Genomic DNA, 19072 nt, shown 5'->3' with positions numbered 1-19072 from the left:
ATATGTCCATCTTATAAAATAATAATTATAAAAATAATACAATAATAACATGATATACATACATTTATTTTGTGTGGCTTTCTGTATCTGTGTTTTATTTTACAACAAAAAGCCTTTTTTTAAAAAACCCTTTTATAAAATGAAGACTAAATGTGTAAAGCAAATTTAATCAGCCTCCTAAATTATCTTTTCTTTGTAAATCCATGTTTTATCACATAATTTGTTTAGATTAAGTACATGTGTGTTCTGAGAATGTGTTTTCAAGAACCATTAATGTAATCAATCAACAATATTTATTGAATATTACTATATGTGATTCACTCCTGTTCCATTGTAATTGGCTTGAATCTTCCATTTCTTAGAAGTATTCACTGTAGGTTTGAGTTTTTGTGCTATTGATAGTGTTTTGTTTGTATTGGCTGTTTAATTTTATTGGCTGACTGAACTATAATTACTGTCCTTTGAAGAGGACAGGCTAATGATGCACTTCCACTCAGTACAAAACCAAGTGACCTCTTCCCCCCAGTCCCAGCCACTGCTGGCCAGGAAGCCATGGCCAGTGGTCCAGGGCACAGCCTCCTGTGGGTGTCAACTGCTGGAATTCTGCCTGTGGAGCATCTGCTCTGTGACTGGGCTACACTCTGGTGACTCCAGTCTCACAACCACACCACACGCCTGGATATCCAGTTCCTAGAAATGACTTCAGAGTAATTTATAAGGCGTAGCAATTCCCAGCAAAACAAAAGTGAATTTGAGAATTTTTGCCAACCCAAGATCACAAACATCCAGAAGCAATTTATTCCTTCCCACCAGAAAAACCCACTTTCTAAATCTGAAACTCAGCACATCAATTTTTATGCTTTTCCTGCAAAGCAAAGGAAGCATGAAAGTTGCAGGTGAACTACAAAATTGCTCAATGACCAAGAAGCTTCTATCTCAATCAAGAGTAATAATAATAATAATAACAATAATAATAAATGGCTAAAATTGAAGATGTGGCAGATGCTCTACACAGAGGTAGTACTATAATATCCTCATTACAAATAGTCAAAAAGTGATCTGGCTCCCGAGTCTGTACTATTAACTGCAATGCTAGACTGCCACATATTCTTATTATCTGAGAAAGCCCAATAAATGCTAAGGCAGGGAAGCTAGTGACCTATATTTGAACACTCCCTGGCTTGCCAAATTTGCATTTTGGATAACTCCTTCTGACAGAGAGCACAGTCAATCGATAACCAAATATCATCCACTCTACTTTCTTAACTGTTGTTGAAGACGTTCGCTTCTCTCCATAAAACGCCATTGCCTTGGTTCAAGCCACCATCTTTCTGCTCTAAATTATTGCAGTAGCCTCCTTACTGATCTTTCTGCCTCTAGCCCTAACTGGAGATGGAGATGAAAGGCCAAAACATAAATATAAAAGGGTGCCAAGCTACCCAAAGAATGTGTATATACCAGCCCCAGCAACTTCTAGGAGCAAGAGCTAGAGAGAGTGATGGAAGGCCCCGGGTCCCGAGAAATCTACGGAGTCTAAAGCAGACCCACTATGAAAACATCAAACCACTCATTTTTATAAAGTGCAAGCTGCCTAAGAGACCGTGGGTCATGGGAACAGCTCTGGACAAAGACTCTGCTCTTCCAGGCTCCGTGGTGTGCGGGTCTCCTGATCAGGGCAGCTTGGCCGGCCCCAGTCACACTCCAATCCCCCTCCCTCCGGGGCTGGCCTTGATGAGATGTGCCCCGAGCAGGGCACTGGGCAGGAAGGAGCCTCCTCACATGATCCAGCTTAGTCCTCCTTTTCTCCCTTCCAAAGCTGCACGCTGCAGCAAGAGCACAGCCAAGATGCAGACAAACGGGGGCCCAAGGAGGGCAAGAAGGGCCCTGCTGCTCGGCATCCTCTGGACCGCTGCATACCTGGCCCCCCGTGGGGCCACCCTGTCCCCGCGTCTCCCGAGGGCCACAGGTAGGTGGATCCTGGGTGCATCTACCCCTGCTCCTTCTGCTACCACCTGTAGGTGAAGGGACAAAGAAAGGGAATATCCCACTTGCTTCACTTTTGCTTATACTTCCTGCTGTACTTGATCTGATTTTTAGCTTTGGGAAGGGGATCAAACACTTTCGATGCTCAAATAAGTTCTCAGAGATAGTGCCAAAGCAATTCACAGAGATCACAAAGCAGGCAAGTCTCCAGTTTTTATTGCTGGAGACTTAATCAGGAAAAAAATATATCCACCCTAGAAATTCTCTCTGCAAGGGGATGACTCTTTGCAGGCCTATGGATAACCTGGGTTCTGAAGTAGTAAAATGAAATTGTACAGACAATAGAAATTTTTATTCATCAGAGATATAGTTTCTGCTTGGGGTTGGGAGAGGGCTTCAGCATACACTTTCAGAAGTAAAGCAGATGAGGAGTGATTTCATGATTTTCTCTTTTTAATTCTTCTACCATCATCAGCTTATTTCATTAAAGCACCATTTTCCAATCCCCAAAAAATAATTTTTTAAAGCTCTACGACTTCATCATATTCAGAAGTGGTTTATAAATTTTCACTGGGTTTCTTAAAATTTCACCCAGATACCCCCACTTACAGTTTTCTAAGTAATCTCTTTTTGTGGGCTTGGAATGGGTGATGCCAACCCAACCTTGTTCAAATTTTCCCCTTTTCCCTTACCAGGAAATACCACCCAATGTGTTATTTCTCCATCATCAGAGTTTCCTGAAGGGTTTTTCACGAAACAGGAGCAAGCAGCTGGAGGCATCATAATCTACTTCCTAATTATCCTTTACATGTTCATGGCTATATCTATTGTCTGTAACGAGTACTTCCTACCCTCCCTGGAAATCATCAGTGAATGTAAGTGGCTAGAAACTTCCACTATAACCTTCCAGAATAGTTCTATCACACAGACATTGCTCTCTTTGAAATAGCTCAACAGTTCTGTCCTTCTCACGGGGTGGCAGAGCACTGACTTCTGGGTTGTGGGGTCCTGTGTCTTGGGCAACTGGCTGGAGTGTGATTTCCCTGGAGTGGTAGTTAATGTGAAAGCCAAGCATCTTTAAATGAGTACCCCACAGTGATTATTATATAGCCTATTACCAGAATCTTCCCTTTTGTCTACTCTACTTTCAGGTTGTTTGTTATAAGAACTTTCCAAGATTTGACAGGTATGTTCTTGGAGTATATTCCTAATATAGAACAAATATTTGCATTTTATCTTTAAAAATAATTATTTCATTTTTACTCCAAAATCAATATATATGTATTCGTTAAAGGCAGGTGATTAACAAATGCAATTAAAGGCATCCTTTTCCCCTTTCCTTTCCAGTATTCTGCCATTAATAAAGTTAATGGATGTTTATGAACCAGAAAACTAAAATGAATGAATGAATAAATAAATAAACAAATAAATAAATAGCAAGCCCTGCATCCTATGTAAAGTGACTTCAGGCATCTGTTAGTTGTAAATTTGACTTTTAAACATCAAATTTTTAAACAGTACTCGACAATAGAAGAGAAAGCACTCAGCACATATTTACTCAATGAAAAAAATTTATAGAGTAGGTCAGCTTTCAGTTTCCTAGTTTACTGTAACTAATATTAGATAGCTTAAGTAAAGGCACATCTTTACTTTTTTATATGACATTACATTTTACATTGACACTGCCACTATTCTTTGAGATTACATTACTTAAACATATAGTTTTCATTTAGATTAGTGAAATTCATTGTTTGAATATATTTTGTTTTTGATTAAAATAGTAATACACGGTAATTGTAAAAAAAAAAAAAAACTGGAAAATCCAAAAGAAAAGTAGAAGAAACATTAAAATAATATTATTTCCATCAACCAGAGATCCCCACAGTTACAATTTTGGTATATTTCTGTTCAGTCTTTAGGATCTTGCTTTATTTACAGTTTTGGCTCTTTCCTTGTGAAGTTTCATGATGCCAATTTTTCCATGTTATTTTCTATGTAATTAAATAATCTTCAAAAACATGATTTTAATGGTAGCATGGTAGTCCATGATTCAATATATTATTCAAGCACTTGACTCATAGCAGGCACCCAATAAAATTTTACCACCATTTTTCAAAAACTGATAATCTCTTTGGGCATTTGATTTGTTCTAAATTTTGTTATAATATTATGACCATACTTACATAAAATCTTTGTTCACTTCTCCAGTCATCTCCAGCTAAAGATGCAAAACTATGTATCTTTTAAGGTTTATGATATATGGTGCCAAAAAAGCATTCCTCAAAGTATGTGGCAACTTAAACTTCCATAGCATATGGTCCATCCATTCCATAAAACTGCAATAATACCATTTTAAATATTTTTTTAATCATTGCAAAATGGTACTTCATTTTATAAAATTTGTATTGGTTTTATTTTTAGTGAGGTTGGATATTTTACATGTTTATTGGCATTTGTGGTCTTGATTTTGTGCATTTTATCTATTTGAGCTTTATGCCCATATTCTGTTGGGATTATCTGCCTTTTTCTCATTAATTTTCAAGACATTTAAACCAGATATTAATCCTTTCATATAATCTTATCATATGTTTTTCTCATTGCATGCTTTTTTTATTTTGTGTGTTTATCACATTGAAGTTTACATTTTTTTTTAATTGAGATTGTTCACATACCACACAATTATCCAAAGATCCAAAGAATACAATCAATTGCCCCTGGTACCATCATACAGCTGTGCATCCATCATCACAATTAATTTTTTTTCAATTTTTAGAACATTTTCTTCAACCAGAAAAGAAATAAAGACAAAAAAAAGAAACTCAAATTCTCCCATACTCCTAACCACCCCACTTCCATTATTGATTCACAGTTTTGGTATAGTACATTTGTTACTGTTGAAGAAAGAATGTTGAAATACTATTAACTATAGTACATAGTTTGCAATAAGTATATTTTTTTCATATATGCCATAGTGTCATATATTAGTTCTAGTTCATTAGAGAGATTTCTAATATTTGTACAGTTAATCATGGACATTTTCCACCACAAGATTCACTGTTTTATACATTCCCATCTTTTAACCTCCAACTTTCCTTCTGGTGACATATGTGACCCCAAGCTTCCCCTTTCTACCACATTCACACACCATTCAGCACTGTTAGTTATTCTCACAACGTGCTACCATCATCTATGTCCATTTCCAAACATTTAAGTTCACCCTAATTGAACATTTTGCTCCACTCCCCATTCTTTAGCCTTGTTCTATATCCTGGTAACTTATATTTCATGTCTATGTGTTTACATGCCATAATTAGTTCATATCAGTGAGACCATACAATATTTGTCCTTACATGTCTGTTCTAGTTTGCTAATGCTGCCAGAATGCAAAACACCAGAGATGAATTGGCTTTTATAAAAGGGGGTTTATTTGGTTACACAGTTACAGTCTTAAGGCCATATAGTGTCCAAAGTAACACATCAGCAATCGGGTACCTTCACTGGAGGATAGTCAATGGTGTCCAGAAAACCTTTGTTAGCTGGGAAGACATGTGGCTGGCATCTGCTCCAAATTTCTGGTTTCAAAATGGCTTTCTCCCAGGATGTTCCTCTCCAGGCTGCAGTTCCTCAAAAATGTCACTCTTAGTTGCACTTGGGATATTTGTCCTCTCTTAGCTTTTCTGGAGCAAGAGTCTGCTTTCAACAGCTGTCTTAAAACTGTCTCTCATCTTCAGCTCCTGTGCTTTCTTCAAGGTGTCTCTCTTGGCTGTAGCAGCTTGCTCCTTCTGTTTGATCTTATATAGTGCATCAGTAATTTAATTCAGACCCACCCAATGGGCAGGCCAACACCTCCATGGAAATTATCCAATCAGAGTCATCACCCACAGTTGCGTGAGGCACATCTCCATGGAAACACTCAAAGAATTTCAATCTAATTAACATTGATAGGTCTGCTCGCACAAGATTACATCAAAGATAATGGCATTTGAGGGGACATAATACATTTAAACTGGCACAATGTCTGACTTATTTCACTAAATGTAGTGCCCTCAAAGTTTCTTCATTAATCCATTTTTTTGAGATGGTTTTGTTCACACACCATACATTCCATCTTAAGTGAACAGTTCATGGTTCCCTGTATAGTCACATACTTATGTATTCACAACCATTGCCTCTGTCTATATAAGGATATCTCCATTTCTTCCAGAAAGAAGGAGAAAGAGTCAAAGAAGGTAGAGAGACAAAAGAAAAGGGAAAAAGAAAGAGAGAAAAAAACAAAATAATAACAACAAAAAACATGACAGCTAAGAAGCAACAAAAGGAAAGATAGAATTAAACTAAAGTACAATAAAGAGTCAGATAACATCACCAATGCCAAGAGTCCCATACCCTTTCCCTATGCCCCCCCACCACCATACGCATTTAGCTTTGATATATTGCCTTTGTTATATTAAAAGAAGCATAATACAATGTTTCTGTTAATTATAGTCTCTAGTTTGCATCGATTGTATTTCCCCCAATTCCACCCTATTTTTAACACCTTACAATGTTGACATTCATTTGTTCTACCTCATGTAAAGACATATTTGTACCTTTTATTACAATCATTGAACACTCTAGGTTTCACTGAGTTATACAGTCCCAGTCGTTATCTTTCCTCTTTCCTTCTGGTGTCCCACATGCTCCTAACCTTCCTCTTTCAACCATACTCACAGTCATCTTTGTTCAGTGTACTTACATTGCTGTGCTACTATCTCCCAAAATTGTGTTCCAAACCTCTCATTCCTGTCTTTTCTTTTCTATCTGCAGTGCTTCCTTTAGTGTTTCCTGTAGAGCAGGTACCTTGTTCACAAACTCTGTCATTGTCTGTTTGTCTGAGAATATTTTAAGCTCTCCCTCATATTTGAAGGACAATTTTGTTGGATATAGGATTCTTGGTTGGTGGTTTTTCTCTTTCAGTATCTTAAATATATTACCTCACTTCCTTCTTGCCTCCATGGTTTCTATTGAGAAATCTGCACATAGTCTTACCAAGCTTTCTTTGTATGTGATGGATTGCTTTTCTCTTGCTGCTTTCAGGATTCTCTCTTTATCTTTGACATTTGATAATCTGATAAAGTGTCTTGGCATAGGCCTATTTAGATCTATTCTGTTTGGGGCACACTGTGCTTCTTGGATCTGTAATTTTATGTCTTTCATAAGAGATGAGAATTTTTCATTTTTATTTCCTCTATTATTGCTTCTGCCCCTTTTCCCTTCTCTTCTCCTTCTGGGACACCCATGAAATGTACATTCCTCTATTTCATGTTGTCATTCAATTCCTGGAGACATTGCTCATATTTTTCCATTCTTTTCTCTGTCTGTTCTTTTGTGTGTAGGATTTCAGGTGTCTTGTTCTCCAGTTCCTGAGTGTTTTCCTCTGCTTCTTGGGATCTGCTGCTGTATGTCTCCATTGTGTCTTTCATCTCTTGTGTTGTGCCTTTCATTTCCATAGATTCTGCCAGTTGTTTTTTTGAAGTTTCAATTTCTACCTTATGTACACTCAGTGTTTTCATTATATGCTTCATCTCTTTTGCCATATCTTCCCTAAACTTTTTGAATTGATTTAGCATTAGTTTCAACCCCTATATCTCAGTTGAAGTGTAAGTTTGTTCCTTTGGGCCATAGCTTCATTTTTCTTAGTGTAGGTTGCAGTTTTCTGTTGTCTAGGTATCTGGTTTCCTTGGTTACCCCAATCAGGTTTTCCCAGACCAGAACGGGCTCAGGTCTTGGAAGGAGGGAATAGTATCCAGTTTCTCTGAGGGCATCTTAGAAGCTTGATACACCCCGTGAGGCCTTTAGTCACTGTGCTTTTCTGCCCAGCAGGTGGCACCTGTCAGCCTGTAGCTCAAGACTGGTGTAAGGAGGTGTGGCCGGTGGCTGTTTACCCCCAGGCTCTGGGGTCTGGTTCTGAATGGAAGGTGGGTAGTAGAGCTGAGCCCCACCTCTTTCCTCTTAGGAAAGATACACCACTGGCGGGGGCGGATATCATTTGCATTTGAATAGTCTCTCTGATTCTGCTATCTCCACCCTTGTCTGGGTCAGAGTGCTGGAAACTGAAAATGGCTGAGGCTTTCTCCACTGAGCTGAAAAAGGAACAGAGAGCTCCCCTTCAGGGCCAGTACATGGCCAACCTCACTTTCACCCATCAGCCATAGATAGCAGTTGATCCTCTGGGCTCGCCCTCCCTCCCAGAGAGGTCCTCTGGCTTTCCAAGGTCAGTCATCACCAAATGCCTCTGTCTGTTTGTTGGGGATTTATAACTTCTATTAAGCAGTCCATGCTTGTTAATCAAAACCTCAGTTGGAACTGGGCTGAGCTATATTCGCTTGCTTGGAGAGTGCTGCTCTCTATCACAGCGAGGCTTTGCAGTTTGGGCTGCCAGTCAGGGGAATGGCCCTCACCATAGATCCACAGTTTTTACTTACAGATTTTATGCTGTTATCTTGGGCATTCCTCCCAATTCAGGTTGGTGTATGATGAGTGGGCAGTCATGCTTGTCCCCCTGCAATTATTCCAAGTTATTTACTAGTTGTTCCTGGTTGTTTATTAGCTGTTCCAGGGGGACTAACTAGCTTCCATTACTCTGTATGCCACCATCTTCTTCCTCTCCAAAGTCTATATTTTTTAACTAAAGCTATATATGTTTTCTTTTCTAAATCTTCCTTTGGTTTTATGCTTGCAAATACCTTTCTATCCCTAGGTCAGATAAGTTGTCATGTTTTCTTCTACTTGTATTATTGTTTTTGTTATTTGGTTTGTTTGTTTGTTTTGTTTTTTTTACATTTAACTGTTCCTTCCCCTAAGAATTGTTTTATTAGATTTGCTTTCCAAAGTGACCAATTTTCATTTACTAAATTCTTATATATGTGTATCTGTTTCTTACCTTTGTTTTAGCAATTTATTTTTGCATTCTTGTGTCAGTACTACACTTTTAATTAGAAAAGATAAAACCAAATGCATCATGTTAAGCATATAAAACCAAGACATTTAAAATTTAATGTACTATATGCCACTTAGCATCTTCTCTTCTGGAACAATAAAATTATTATTTTTCTGCTTTCACAATTTCAAAACAATGCCTTGACTGAACAATGACTCAATAGAAGGAATAAATACATCAAGAATTTTGCTTATAAAGAAAATCTTGCTTAGGTTTGGTGAAGAAAACTTTTCCTAATACTGCAGGAAAAAAAAAACTACTGCATTAAAGTTTAGATTCTTGCTTTGTAATAATCTTCATGAAATGACTTCATAAGTCTTTAATAATGACTTCCACCATGCCACTTGTGAAATTACTTTGAAGCATCATCAGCAAATACGCACTTCTCAAATGAATCACTCTTTGCTCTGAAACATAATACAGTAGCTATTATGGATGTGTGATTGATAGATGCTCCTGCCACTGTCAAATCTTCTTCAGCCATTAAGAATTGCCCCTGGTCTTGAGTACCAAAATACTGGCAACAAAATGAGGTAGAAATAGTGCTAGCCCAATTCATTTTTGAATGCCTATAAATTAACTCTGTCATTTGTCCTTTCAATATCTAGCATGGTCTCATCCAAATTATGACATCAGCAATAAAAAGCAATTCCCCTGCAATTTATTTATATCCACAGAAACTGGCTTCAGAAGAGTCTGCAAATGCTTTGCATTTTCCATATTTCCTTGTTGAACATTGAATTGACATAGTTACACCCACTTTGTCAATTAATGATTTTTAAATTCAGTTTTACTGAAATATATTCACAAACCATACAGTCATCCACAGTGTACAATCAGTTGTTAACAAGACCATTATATAGTTGTGCATTAATCACCACAATCAATTTTTGAACATTTTCATTACCACAAAAACAAAGAATAAGAATAAAAATTAAAGTAAAAAAGAACACCCAAAAAATCCCATACCCTTTCTCCCCCCTATTATTCATTTCCTTTTTGTCCTCATTTTTCTACTCATCTGTCCATACTCTGAATAAAGGGAGTGTGAGCCACAAGGCTTCCACATGCACATGGTCACACAGTGTAAGCTACATAGTTACACAACAGTGTTCAAGAATCAAGGCTACTGGGTTGCAGTTCAACAGTTTCAGGTATTTCCTTCTAGCTATTCCAATACACACAAAAAAGGGGGCAGGGATACCTATATAATGCATAATAACCTCCAGAATGACCTCTCAAGTCTATTTGAAATCTCTCAGCCGCTGAAACTTTATTTTGCTTCATTTCTCTTCCTGCTTTTGGTACAGAAGGATTTCTCCTTCCCACAATGCCAGGGCCAAGTTCATCCCCCTGAGTCATGTCCCATGTTGCCAGGAAGATTTACACCCCTGGGTGTTGTGTCCCACGTAGGGAGGAGGGCAGTGAGTTTACCAACAGAGTTGGCTTAGAGAGAGAGAACACACCTGAGCAATGAAAGACATTCTCTGGGGGTGACTCTTAGGCAAATTTATAAGTAGGCTCAGCCTTCTAAATTGGTAGTCCCCAATGCCTGTGAGGATATCAGTAATTCCTCAGGTGGGGAAGTTTCATAGTTCCACATTTCTCCCCAGTCCCTCAAGGGGGCTTTGCAAATACATTTTTATTCTCTGCCCAAATTTCTCTGGGATATTTCAGGGCTTCACAGTAACCTGTACAAACCAACCAGATTTCCCTCCCTAGTCAAAGTTCCATGTAATTATGGTGTTTGAATAAACTGATCATACAAGTTAAATTATATAGTTTCCTACAAAAAACAGATTTTGTACCTAATAAACATCTCTTCCTTTGGTCTTTGGTGTTGAAGTTTTAAAACACCATCAATAATCCTTTAACCTTTAGTCTGATTTACCTTAGTCCTAACCAAGTCAATTTCATTCATATCTCTAATTGAAGTCTGATCTCTTTTTCAGACTCTTTAACATTTGCTATATGGGGTAATGCTGACATTCATAGCTGCTGTACTCTGGCCCTGAGTCTCAGATGTCACACAGATACCCAAAGTTCCAGGGACTGATCAGGTTATAAACAAAGAGCTCACCATCTCAGAATTTAGAAATAGCCATTGCATCTCAGGAAAAGATATAATTACTGTAAGAGCTTACAATCTAGGAACCCTTACAATAAGTTTCCCCCTGATAACCTATGCTCTCAGATTCAATTGTCAGAGTTTGCACATTATAGTTCATCCATATTAGTGAGGCAATGTAATGTTTGTCTTTTCATTTCTGGTTTATTTCACTCAACATACTGTCTTCAATGTCCATTCACCTCACAACTTCATTCCTTCTTGTAGCAGCTCAATATTCCATTGTATGTATACACCATAGTTCGCCATTCTGTTCATAAGCCAATATACCCTTAGGCCCCCTTGATCCATTGCAAATTGTGAATACTGTCACCATAAACCCATTGTGCAAATGTCCATTCATGTCCCTCTTTTCAGTTCTTCCAAGTATATCCTTAATAACATGTTGCAGAATGATATGGAACCACCACACTGCCCTGCAAATGGGCTACACCATTCTACTTCCCCACCAACGGTGATTAGGTACATCCCTTTCTCCACATTTTCTCCAGACTTGTATCCCTCTGTTTATTTTTTAGACACTTTTATTCACACACCATACATTCCCTCTTAAGTAAGCAATCAGTGGTTCCCTGTATAATCACATAGTTGTGCATTATCCATCACTATCTCATGAGGACATTTCCATTTCTTCCACAAAGAAAGAAGAAGAGGCAAAAAAAGAAGAAAGAAAGAAAAAAGAAAAAATGGTGACTAAAAAACACAAAAGAAAAAATAAAATAAAAATAAAATATAATGAAAAGGTCATACAACACCACCAATGCCAAGAATCCTATATCTCTCTCTTATATCCCTCTCTTATAGACAATTAGCTTTGGTTTATTGCCTTTGTTACAATTAATGGAAGCATATTACAATGTTTCTGTTAAATATAGACTCTAGTTTCTATTGATTGTATTTTTCCCCAATACCATCCCATTTTCAGCACCTTGCAATGTTGACATTTAATTGTTCTCCCTCATGTAAAAACATTCTTATATTTGTACATTTTTTTAGATTCAATATTTTTTTATCTTCATTTTATTGAGATACATTCACATACAACGCAGTCATACAAAACAAATCGTACATTCGATTGTTCACAGTACCATTACATAGTTGTACATTCATCACCTAAATCAATCCCTGACACCTTCATTACAACACACACAAAAATAACAAGAATAATAATTAAAGTGAAAAAGAGCAATTGAAGTAAAAAAGAACACTGGGTACCTTCGTCTGTTTGTTTGTTTGTTTCCTTCCCCTATTTTTCCACTCATCCATCCATAAACTAGACAAAGTGGAGTGTGGTCCTTATGGCTTTTCCAATCCCATTGTCACCCCTCATAAGCTACATTTTTATACAATTGTCTTCGAGATTCATGAGTTCTGGGTTGTAGTTTGATAGTTTCAGGTATCCACCACCAGCTACCCCAATTCTTTAGAACCTAAAAAGAGTTGTCTAAATTGTGCGTAAGAGTGCCCACCAGAGTGACCTCTCGGCTCCTTTTGGACTCTCTCTGCCACTGAAGCTTATTTCATTTCCTTTCACATCTCCCTTTTGGTCAAAAAGATGTTCTTTGTCCCACGATGCCAGGTCTATATTCCTCCCTGGGAGTCATATTCCATGTTGCCAGGGAGATTCACTCCCCTGGGTGTCTGATCCCACGTAGAGGGGAGGGCAGTGATTTCACCTTTCAAGTTGGCTTAGCTAGAGAGAGAGGCCCACATCTGAGCAACAAAGAGGCATTCAGGAGGAGGCTCTTAGGCACAATTATAGGGAGGCCTAGCCTCTCCTTTACAGCAACCGTCTTCCCAAGGGTAAAACCTATGGTAGAGGGCTCAACCCATCAAACCACCAGTCCCCTATGTCTGTGGTCATGTTAGCAACCATCGAGGTGGGGTAGGCCAATACCCCTGCATTCTCCACAGGCTCCTCAAGGGGGCACTACATATTTTTTTCCTTGTTTTTTGTTTTTTTTTTTTTTTTTAACTTTTTTTCCTTTTTTAAATCAACTGTATGAAAAAAAAAAATTAAAAAAAAAACATACAATAAAAGAACATTTCAAAGAGACCATAACAAGGGAGTAAGAAAAAGACAACTAACCTAAGATAACTGCTTTACTTCCAACCTGTTCCTACTTTACCCCAAGAAAGTTACCTAATATAGCAACATTTCTGTGAACTTGTTCCTACTATATCCATCAGAAATTAACAGACCACAGTCATTCCTGGGCATCCCCAAAACGTTAAATAGCTTATCTGTTCTTCTTGGATTATTGTTCCCCCTTCCTTAATTGCTCTCTATTGCTAGTTCCCCTACATTCTACATTATAAACCATTTGTTTTACATTTTTCAAAGTTCACATTAGTGGTAGCATATAATATTTTTCTTTTTGTGCCTGGCTTATTTTGCTCAGCATTATGTCTTCAAGGTTCATCCATGTTGTCATATGTTTCACGAGATCGTTCCTTCTTACTGCCGTGTAGTATTCCATCGTGTGTATATACCACATTTTATTTATCCACTCATCTGTTGAAGGACATTTGGGTTGTTTCCATCTCTTGGCAATTGTGAATAATGCTGCTATGAACATTGGCGTGCAGACATCTGTTCGTGTCACTGCTTTCCGATCTTCCGGGTATATACCGAGAAGTGCAATCACTGGATCGAATGGTAACTCTGTATCTAGTCTTCTAAGGAACTGCCAGACTGACTTCCAGAGTGGCTGAACCATTATACAGTCCCACCAACAACAAATAAGAGTTCCAATTTCTCCACATCCTCTCCAGCATTTGTAGTTTCCTGTTTGTTTAATGGCAGCCACTCTAATCGGTGTTAGACGGTATCTCATTGTGGTCTTAATTTGCATCTCTCTAATAGCTAGTGAAGCTGAACATTTTTCCATGTGTTTCTTGGCCATTTGTATTTCCTCTTCAGAGAACTGTCTTTTCATATCTTTTGCCCATTTTATAATTGGGCTGTCTGTACTATTGTCATTGAGTTGTAGGATTTCTTTATATATGCAAGATATCAGTCTTTTGTCAGATACATGGTTCCCAAAAATTTTTTCCCATTGAGTTGGCTGCCTCTTTACCTTTTTGAGAAATTCCTTTGAGGTGCAGAAACTTCTAAGCTTTAGGAGTTCCCATTTATCTGTTTTTCCTTTTGTTGCTTGTGCTTTGGGTGTAAAGTCTAGGAAGTGGCCGCCTAATACAAGGTCTTGAAGATGTTTTCCTACATTATCTTCTAGGAGTTTTGTGGTACTTTCTTTTATATTGAGATCTTTGATCCATTTTGAGTTAATTTTGGTGTAGGGGTGAGGTAGGGGTCCTCTTTCATTCTTTTGGATATGGATATCCAACTCTCCCAGCCCCATTTGTTGAAAAGATCATTATGACTCAGTTCAGTGACTTTGGGGGCCTTATCAAAGATCAGTCAGCCATAGATCTGAGGGTCTAACACTGAATTCTCAATTCGATTCCATTGATCTATATGTCTATCTTTGTGCCAGTACCATGCTGTTTTGGCAACTGTGGCTTTATAATAAGCTTCAAAGTCAGGGAGTGTAAGTCCTCCCACTTCATTTTTCTTTTTTAGAGTGTCTTTAGCAATTCGAGGCATCTTCCCTTTCCAAATAAATTTGATAACTAGCTTTTCCAAGTCTGCAAAGTAGGTTGTTGGAATTTTGATTGGGATTGCATTGAATCTGTAGATGAGTTTGGGTAGAATTGACATCTTAATGACATTTAGCCTTCCTATCCATGAACATGGAATATTTTTCCATCTTTTAAGGTCCCCTTCTATTTCTTTTAGTAGAGTTATGTAGTTTTCTTTGTATAGGTCTTTTACATCTTTGGTTAAGTTTATTCCTAGGTACTTGATTTTTTTAGTTGCTATTGAAAATGGTATCTTTTTCTTGAGTGTCTCTTCAGTTTGTTCATTTCTAGCATATAGAAACATTACTGACTTATGTGCATTAATCTTGTATCCCGCTACTTTGCTAAATTTGTTTATTAGCTCTAGTAGCTATATCGTCGATTTCTCAGGGTTTTCCAGATATAAGATCATATCATCTGCAAACAATGACAGTTTTACTTCTTCTTTTCCAATTTGGATGCCTTTTATTTCTTTGTCTTGCCGGATTGCCCTGGCTAGCACTTCCAGCACAATGTTGAATAACAATGGTGACAGCGGGCATCCTTGTCTTGTTCCTGATCTTAGAGGGAAGGCTTTCAGTCTCTCACCATTGAGTACTATGCTGGCTGTGGGTTTTTCATATATGCTCTTTATCATATTGAGGAAGTTTCCTTCAATTTCTACCTTTTGAAGTGTTTTTATCAAAAATGGATGTTGGATTTTGTCAAATGCTTTTTTAGCATCTATTGAGATGATCATTTGATTTTTCCCTTTCGAATTTTTAATGTGTTGTAATACATTGACTGATTTTCTTATGTTGAACCATCCTTGCATGCCTGGAATGAACCCCACTTGGTCATGGTATATGATTTTTTTAATGTGTCTTTGGATTCGATTTGCAAGTATTTTGGTGAGGATTTTTGCATCTATATTCATTAGGGAAATTGGCCAGTAGTTTTCCTTTTTTGTAGCACCTCTCCCTGGTTTTGGTATTAGATTGATGTTAGCTTCATAAAATGAGTTAGGTAGTGTTCCATTTTTTTCAATGTTTTGAAAGAGTTTGAGTAAGATTGGTGTCAGTTCTTTCTGGAAAGTTTGGTAGAATTCCCCTGTGAAGCCATCTGGCCCTGGGCATTTATTTGTGGGAAGATTTTTGATGACTGATTGGATCTCTTTGCTTGTGATGGGTTGATTGAGGTCTTCTGTTTCTTCTCTGGTCAGTCTAGGTTGTTCATATGTTTCCAGGAAATTGTCCATTTCCACTACATTATCCAGTTTGTTGCCATACAGTTGTTCATAGTATCCACTTATAATTTTTTTAATTTCTTCAGGATCTGCAGTTATGTCACCTTTTTCATTCATTATTTTGTTTATATAGGTCTTCTTTCTTTTTGATTTTGTCAGTCTAGCTAGGGGCTTGTCAGTCTTGTTGATCTTCTCAAAGAACCAACTTTTGGTGATATTTATCCTCGCTATTGTTTTTTTGTTCTCCATGTCATTTATTTCTGCTTTAATCCTTGTTATTTCTTTTCTTCTACTTGGTTTAGGATTGGTTTGCTGTTCATTTTCTAGCTTCTTCAGTTGATCCATAAGTTCTTTGATTTTTGCTCTTTCTTCCTTTTTAATATATGCGTTTAGTGCTATAAATTTCCCCCTCAGCACTGCTTTTGCTGCATCCCATAGGTTTTGGTATGTTGTGTTCTCATTTTCATTCGTCCCTATATATTTAGCAATTTCTCTTGCTATTTCTTCTTTAACCCACTGATTGTTTAGGAGTGTGTTGTTTAACCTCCAGGTATTTGTGAATTTTCTAAGTCTCTGATGGTTATTGACTTCTAATTGTATTCCATTGTGGTCAGAGAATGTGCTTTGAATAATTTCAATCTTTTTAAATTTATTGAGGCTTGTTTTAGGTCCCAGCATATGATCTATTCTGGAGAAAGTTCCGTGAGCACTAGAGAAGTATGTGTATCCTGGTGATTTGGGATGTAATGTTCTGTATATGTCTGTTAAATCTAATTCATTTATCAGATTGTTTAGGTTTTCAATTTCCTTATTGGTCTTCTGTCTGGTTGATCTATCTATAGGAGAGAGTGATGTGCTGAAGTCTCCCACAATTACTGTGGAAACATCACTTGCTTCCTTTAGTTTTGCCAGTGTTTCTCTCATGTAATTTGTGGCACCTTGATTGGGTGCATAGACATTTATGATTGTTATTTCTTCTTGTTGAATTGCCCCTTTTATTAGTATGTAGGGGCCTTCTTTGTCTCTCAAAACATCCCTGCATTTAAAGTCTATTTTATCTGAGATAAATATTGCTACACCTGCTTTCTTTTGGCTGTAGCTTGCATGAAATATTTTTTTTCATCCTTTCACTTTCAATTTCTTTGTGTCCCTGTGTCTAAGATGAGTCTCTTGTATGCAACATACTGATGGTTCATTTTTTTTGATCCATTCTGCAAATCTATATCTTTTAATTGGGGAGTTTAATCCATTTACATTCAACGTTATAACCATGAAGGCATTTCTTGAATCAGCCATCTTATCCTTTGGTTTATGTTTGTCATATATATTTTTCCCCTCTATTAATATTCTTTATTGTACCCATACCAAATCTCTTTAGTACTGAACCTTTCTCCAAGTCTCTCTGTCCTTTCTTTGTTTCTCTGTCTGTAGGGCTCTCTTTAGTATCTCCAGTAGGGCAGGTCTCTTGTTAGCAAATTCTCTCAGCATTTGTTTGTCTGTGAAAAATTTAAGCTCTCCCTCAAATTTGAAGGAGACCTTTGCTGGATAAAGTATTCTGGTTGGAAATTTTTCTCACTCAGAATTTTAAATATATCTTGCCACTGCCTTCTCGCCTCCATGGTGGCTGCTGAGTAGTCACTACTTAGTCTTTTGCTGTTTCCTTTGTATGTGGTGAATTGCTTTTCTCTTGCTGCTTTCAGAACTTGCTCCTTCTCTTCCGTGTTTGACAGTGTGATCAGAATATGTCTCGGAGTGGGTTTATTTGGATTTATTCTATTTGGAGTTCGCTGAGCACTTATGATTTGTGTATTTATGTTGTTTAGAAGATTTGGGAAGTTTTCCCCAACGATTTCTTTGAATACTCTTCCTAGACCTTTACCCTTTTCTTTCCCTTCTGGAACACCAATGAGTCTTACATTCGGATGTTTTATATTATCTATCATATCCCTGAGGTCTGTTTCGATTTTTTCATTTTTTTTCCCCATTCTTTCTTTTATGCTTTCATTTTCCATTCGGTCATCTTCCAGGTCACTGATTTGTTGTTCAACTTCCTCTAGTCTTGTACTATGAGTGTCCAGAATCTTTTTAATTTGGTCAACAGTTTCTTTAATTTCCATAAGATCATCTATTTTTTTTATTTAGTCTTGCAATGTCTTCTTTATGCTCTTCTAGGGTCTTCTTGATATCCTTTGTATTCCATACTATGGTCTCATTGTTCATCTTTAGTTCTTTGAATAGCTGCTCTAGGTGCTGTCTCTCTTCTGATCTTTTGATTTGGGTGCTTGGGCTTGAGTTATCCATATTGTCTGGTTTTTTCATATGCTTTATAATTTTCTGTTGTTTTTGGCCTCTTGGCATTTGCTGAACTTGATAGGGTTCTTTAGGATTTGTAGACCAATTGAAGTCCTTATTTCTAATTTATCAGATCTACAGCTTCGTGGAGTACACTTTGTCTAACTAACCAGCAGGTGGCGTCCACAAGCCACCTGTTCACCATAAGCCAGTTCTCCCCTGCTTTGCCTTTGTGGTGAGTGGGGGAGTGAGTCTTGTGGGGTCCAACTGGTGTACCAGGCTTGCATGTGTAGTTGGTGCTGCCCACCCTGTATATGGGGCGTGTTTCTGGGCAGTCAGGGAGGGGGGGTGGCTTTAACAATCAAATCTCCCTGGTGATCCTGGAGTTTTAAAGCTACTGCAATAGTCTAATCCTTCAGTTCAGTACTGCCACAGTTTGTCTCTGCCACTGACCCACAAGTCCTTGGTATTGGTGTATGGCTCCTGAGACTTGCGAGTGGGTCCCTCTTCCAGGCCTTGCACCCCCTGGTCCTCTGTTGAGGGATGACTGTGCTATGTCACAGGTGAGTGCCATCCCCCCAGGCGGTTCTGGGCTGCTGGGCTGTGTAGGGAGGCTCCCAGTCTGCTGAAATGATGGCTGAATGGGGCTTTGTTAATTCACACTGCTCCACCTTCCCAACTCTGGGACAATCAGCTGAGGTTGCAGGGAAGGCTAATGTCCATGCCCAGTTTTGTGGTGTGTGCCTGTTATTTGAAGCACTTCCATCACACTGGGTTGTCTGGGGCAGCTCTGGGCTATGGGGCTGGCGATGGGCAGGAGTGT

The 19072-nt window shown here is 38.0% G+C and overlaps 1 protein-coding gene across 1 annotated transcript in view; it reads left to right on the top strand.

The window, feature by feature from the left end:
- Nucleotides 1–1845: 1845 nt before the first annotated feature.
- Nucleotides 1846–19072, top strand: part of SLC24A5 (solute carrier family 24 member 5) — a 47147-nt gene continuing 29920 nt past the window's right edge. The window contains exons 1-2 of the mRNA XM_037834064.1: nt 1846–1966; nt 2679–2858. Coding sequence (XP_037689992.1) covers nt 1846–1966; nt 2679–2858 — 301 coding nt within the window. The remainder of the gene's footprint in view (nt 1967–2678; nt 2859–19072) is intronic.

This window comes from Choloepus didactylus, chromosome 4, assembly GCF_015220235.1.
Source record: "Choloepus didactylus isolate mChoDid1 chromosome 4, mChoDid1.pri, whole genome shotgun sequence".
NCBI lineage: Eukaryota > Metazoa > Chordata > Mammalia > Pilosa > Megalonychidae > Choloepus > Choloepus didactylus.
The sequence above is the reverse complement of the archived record's forward strand: the minus strand, read 5'-3'. Positions and strand labels throughout refer to the sequence as shown.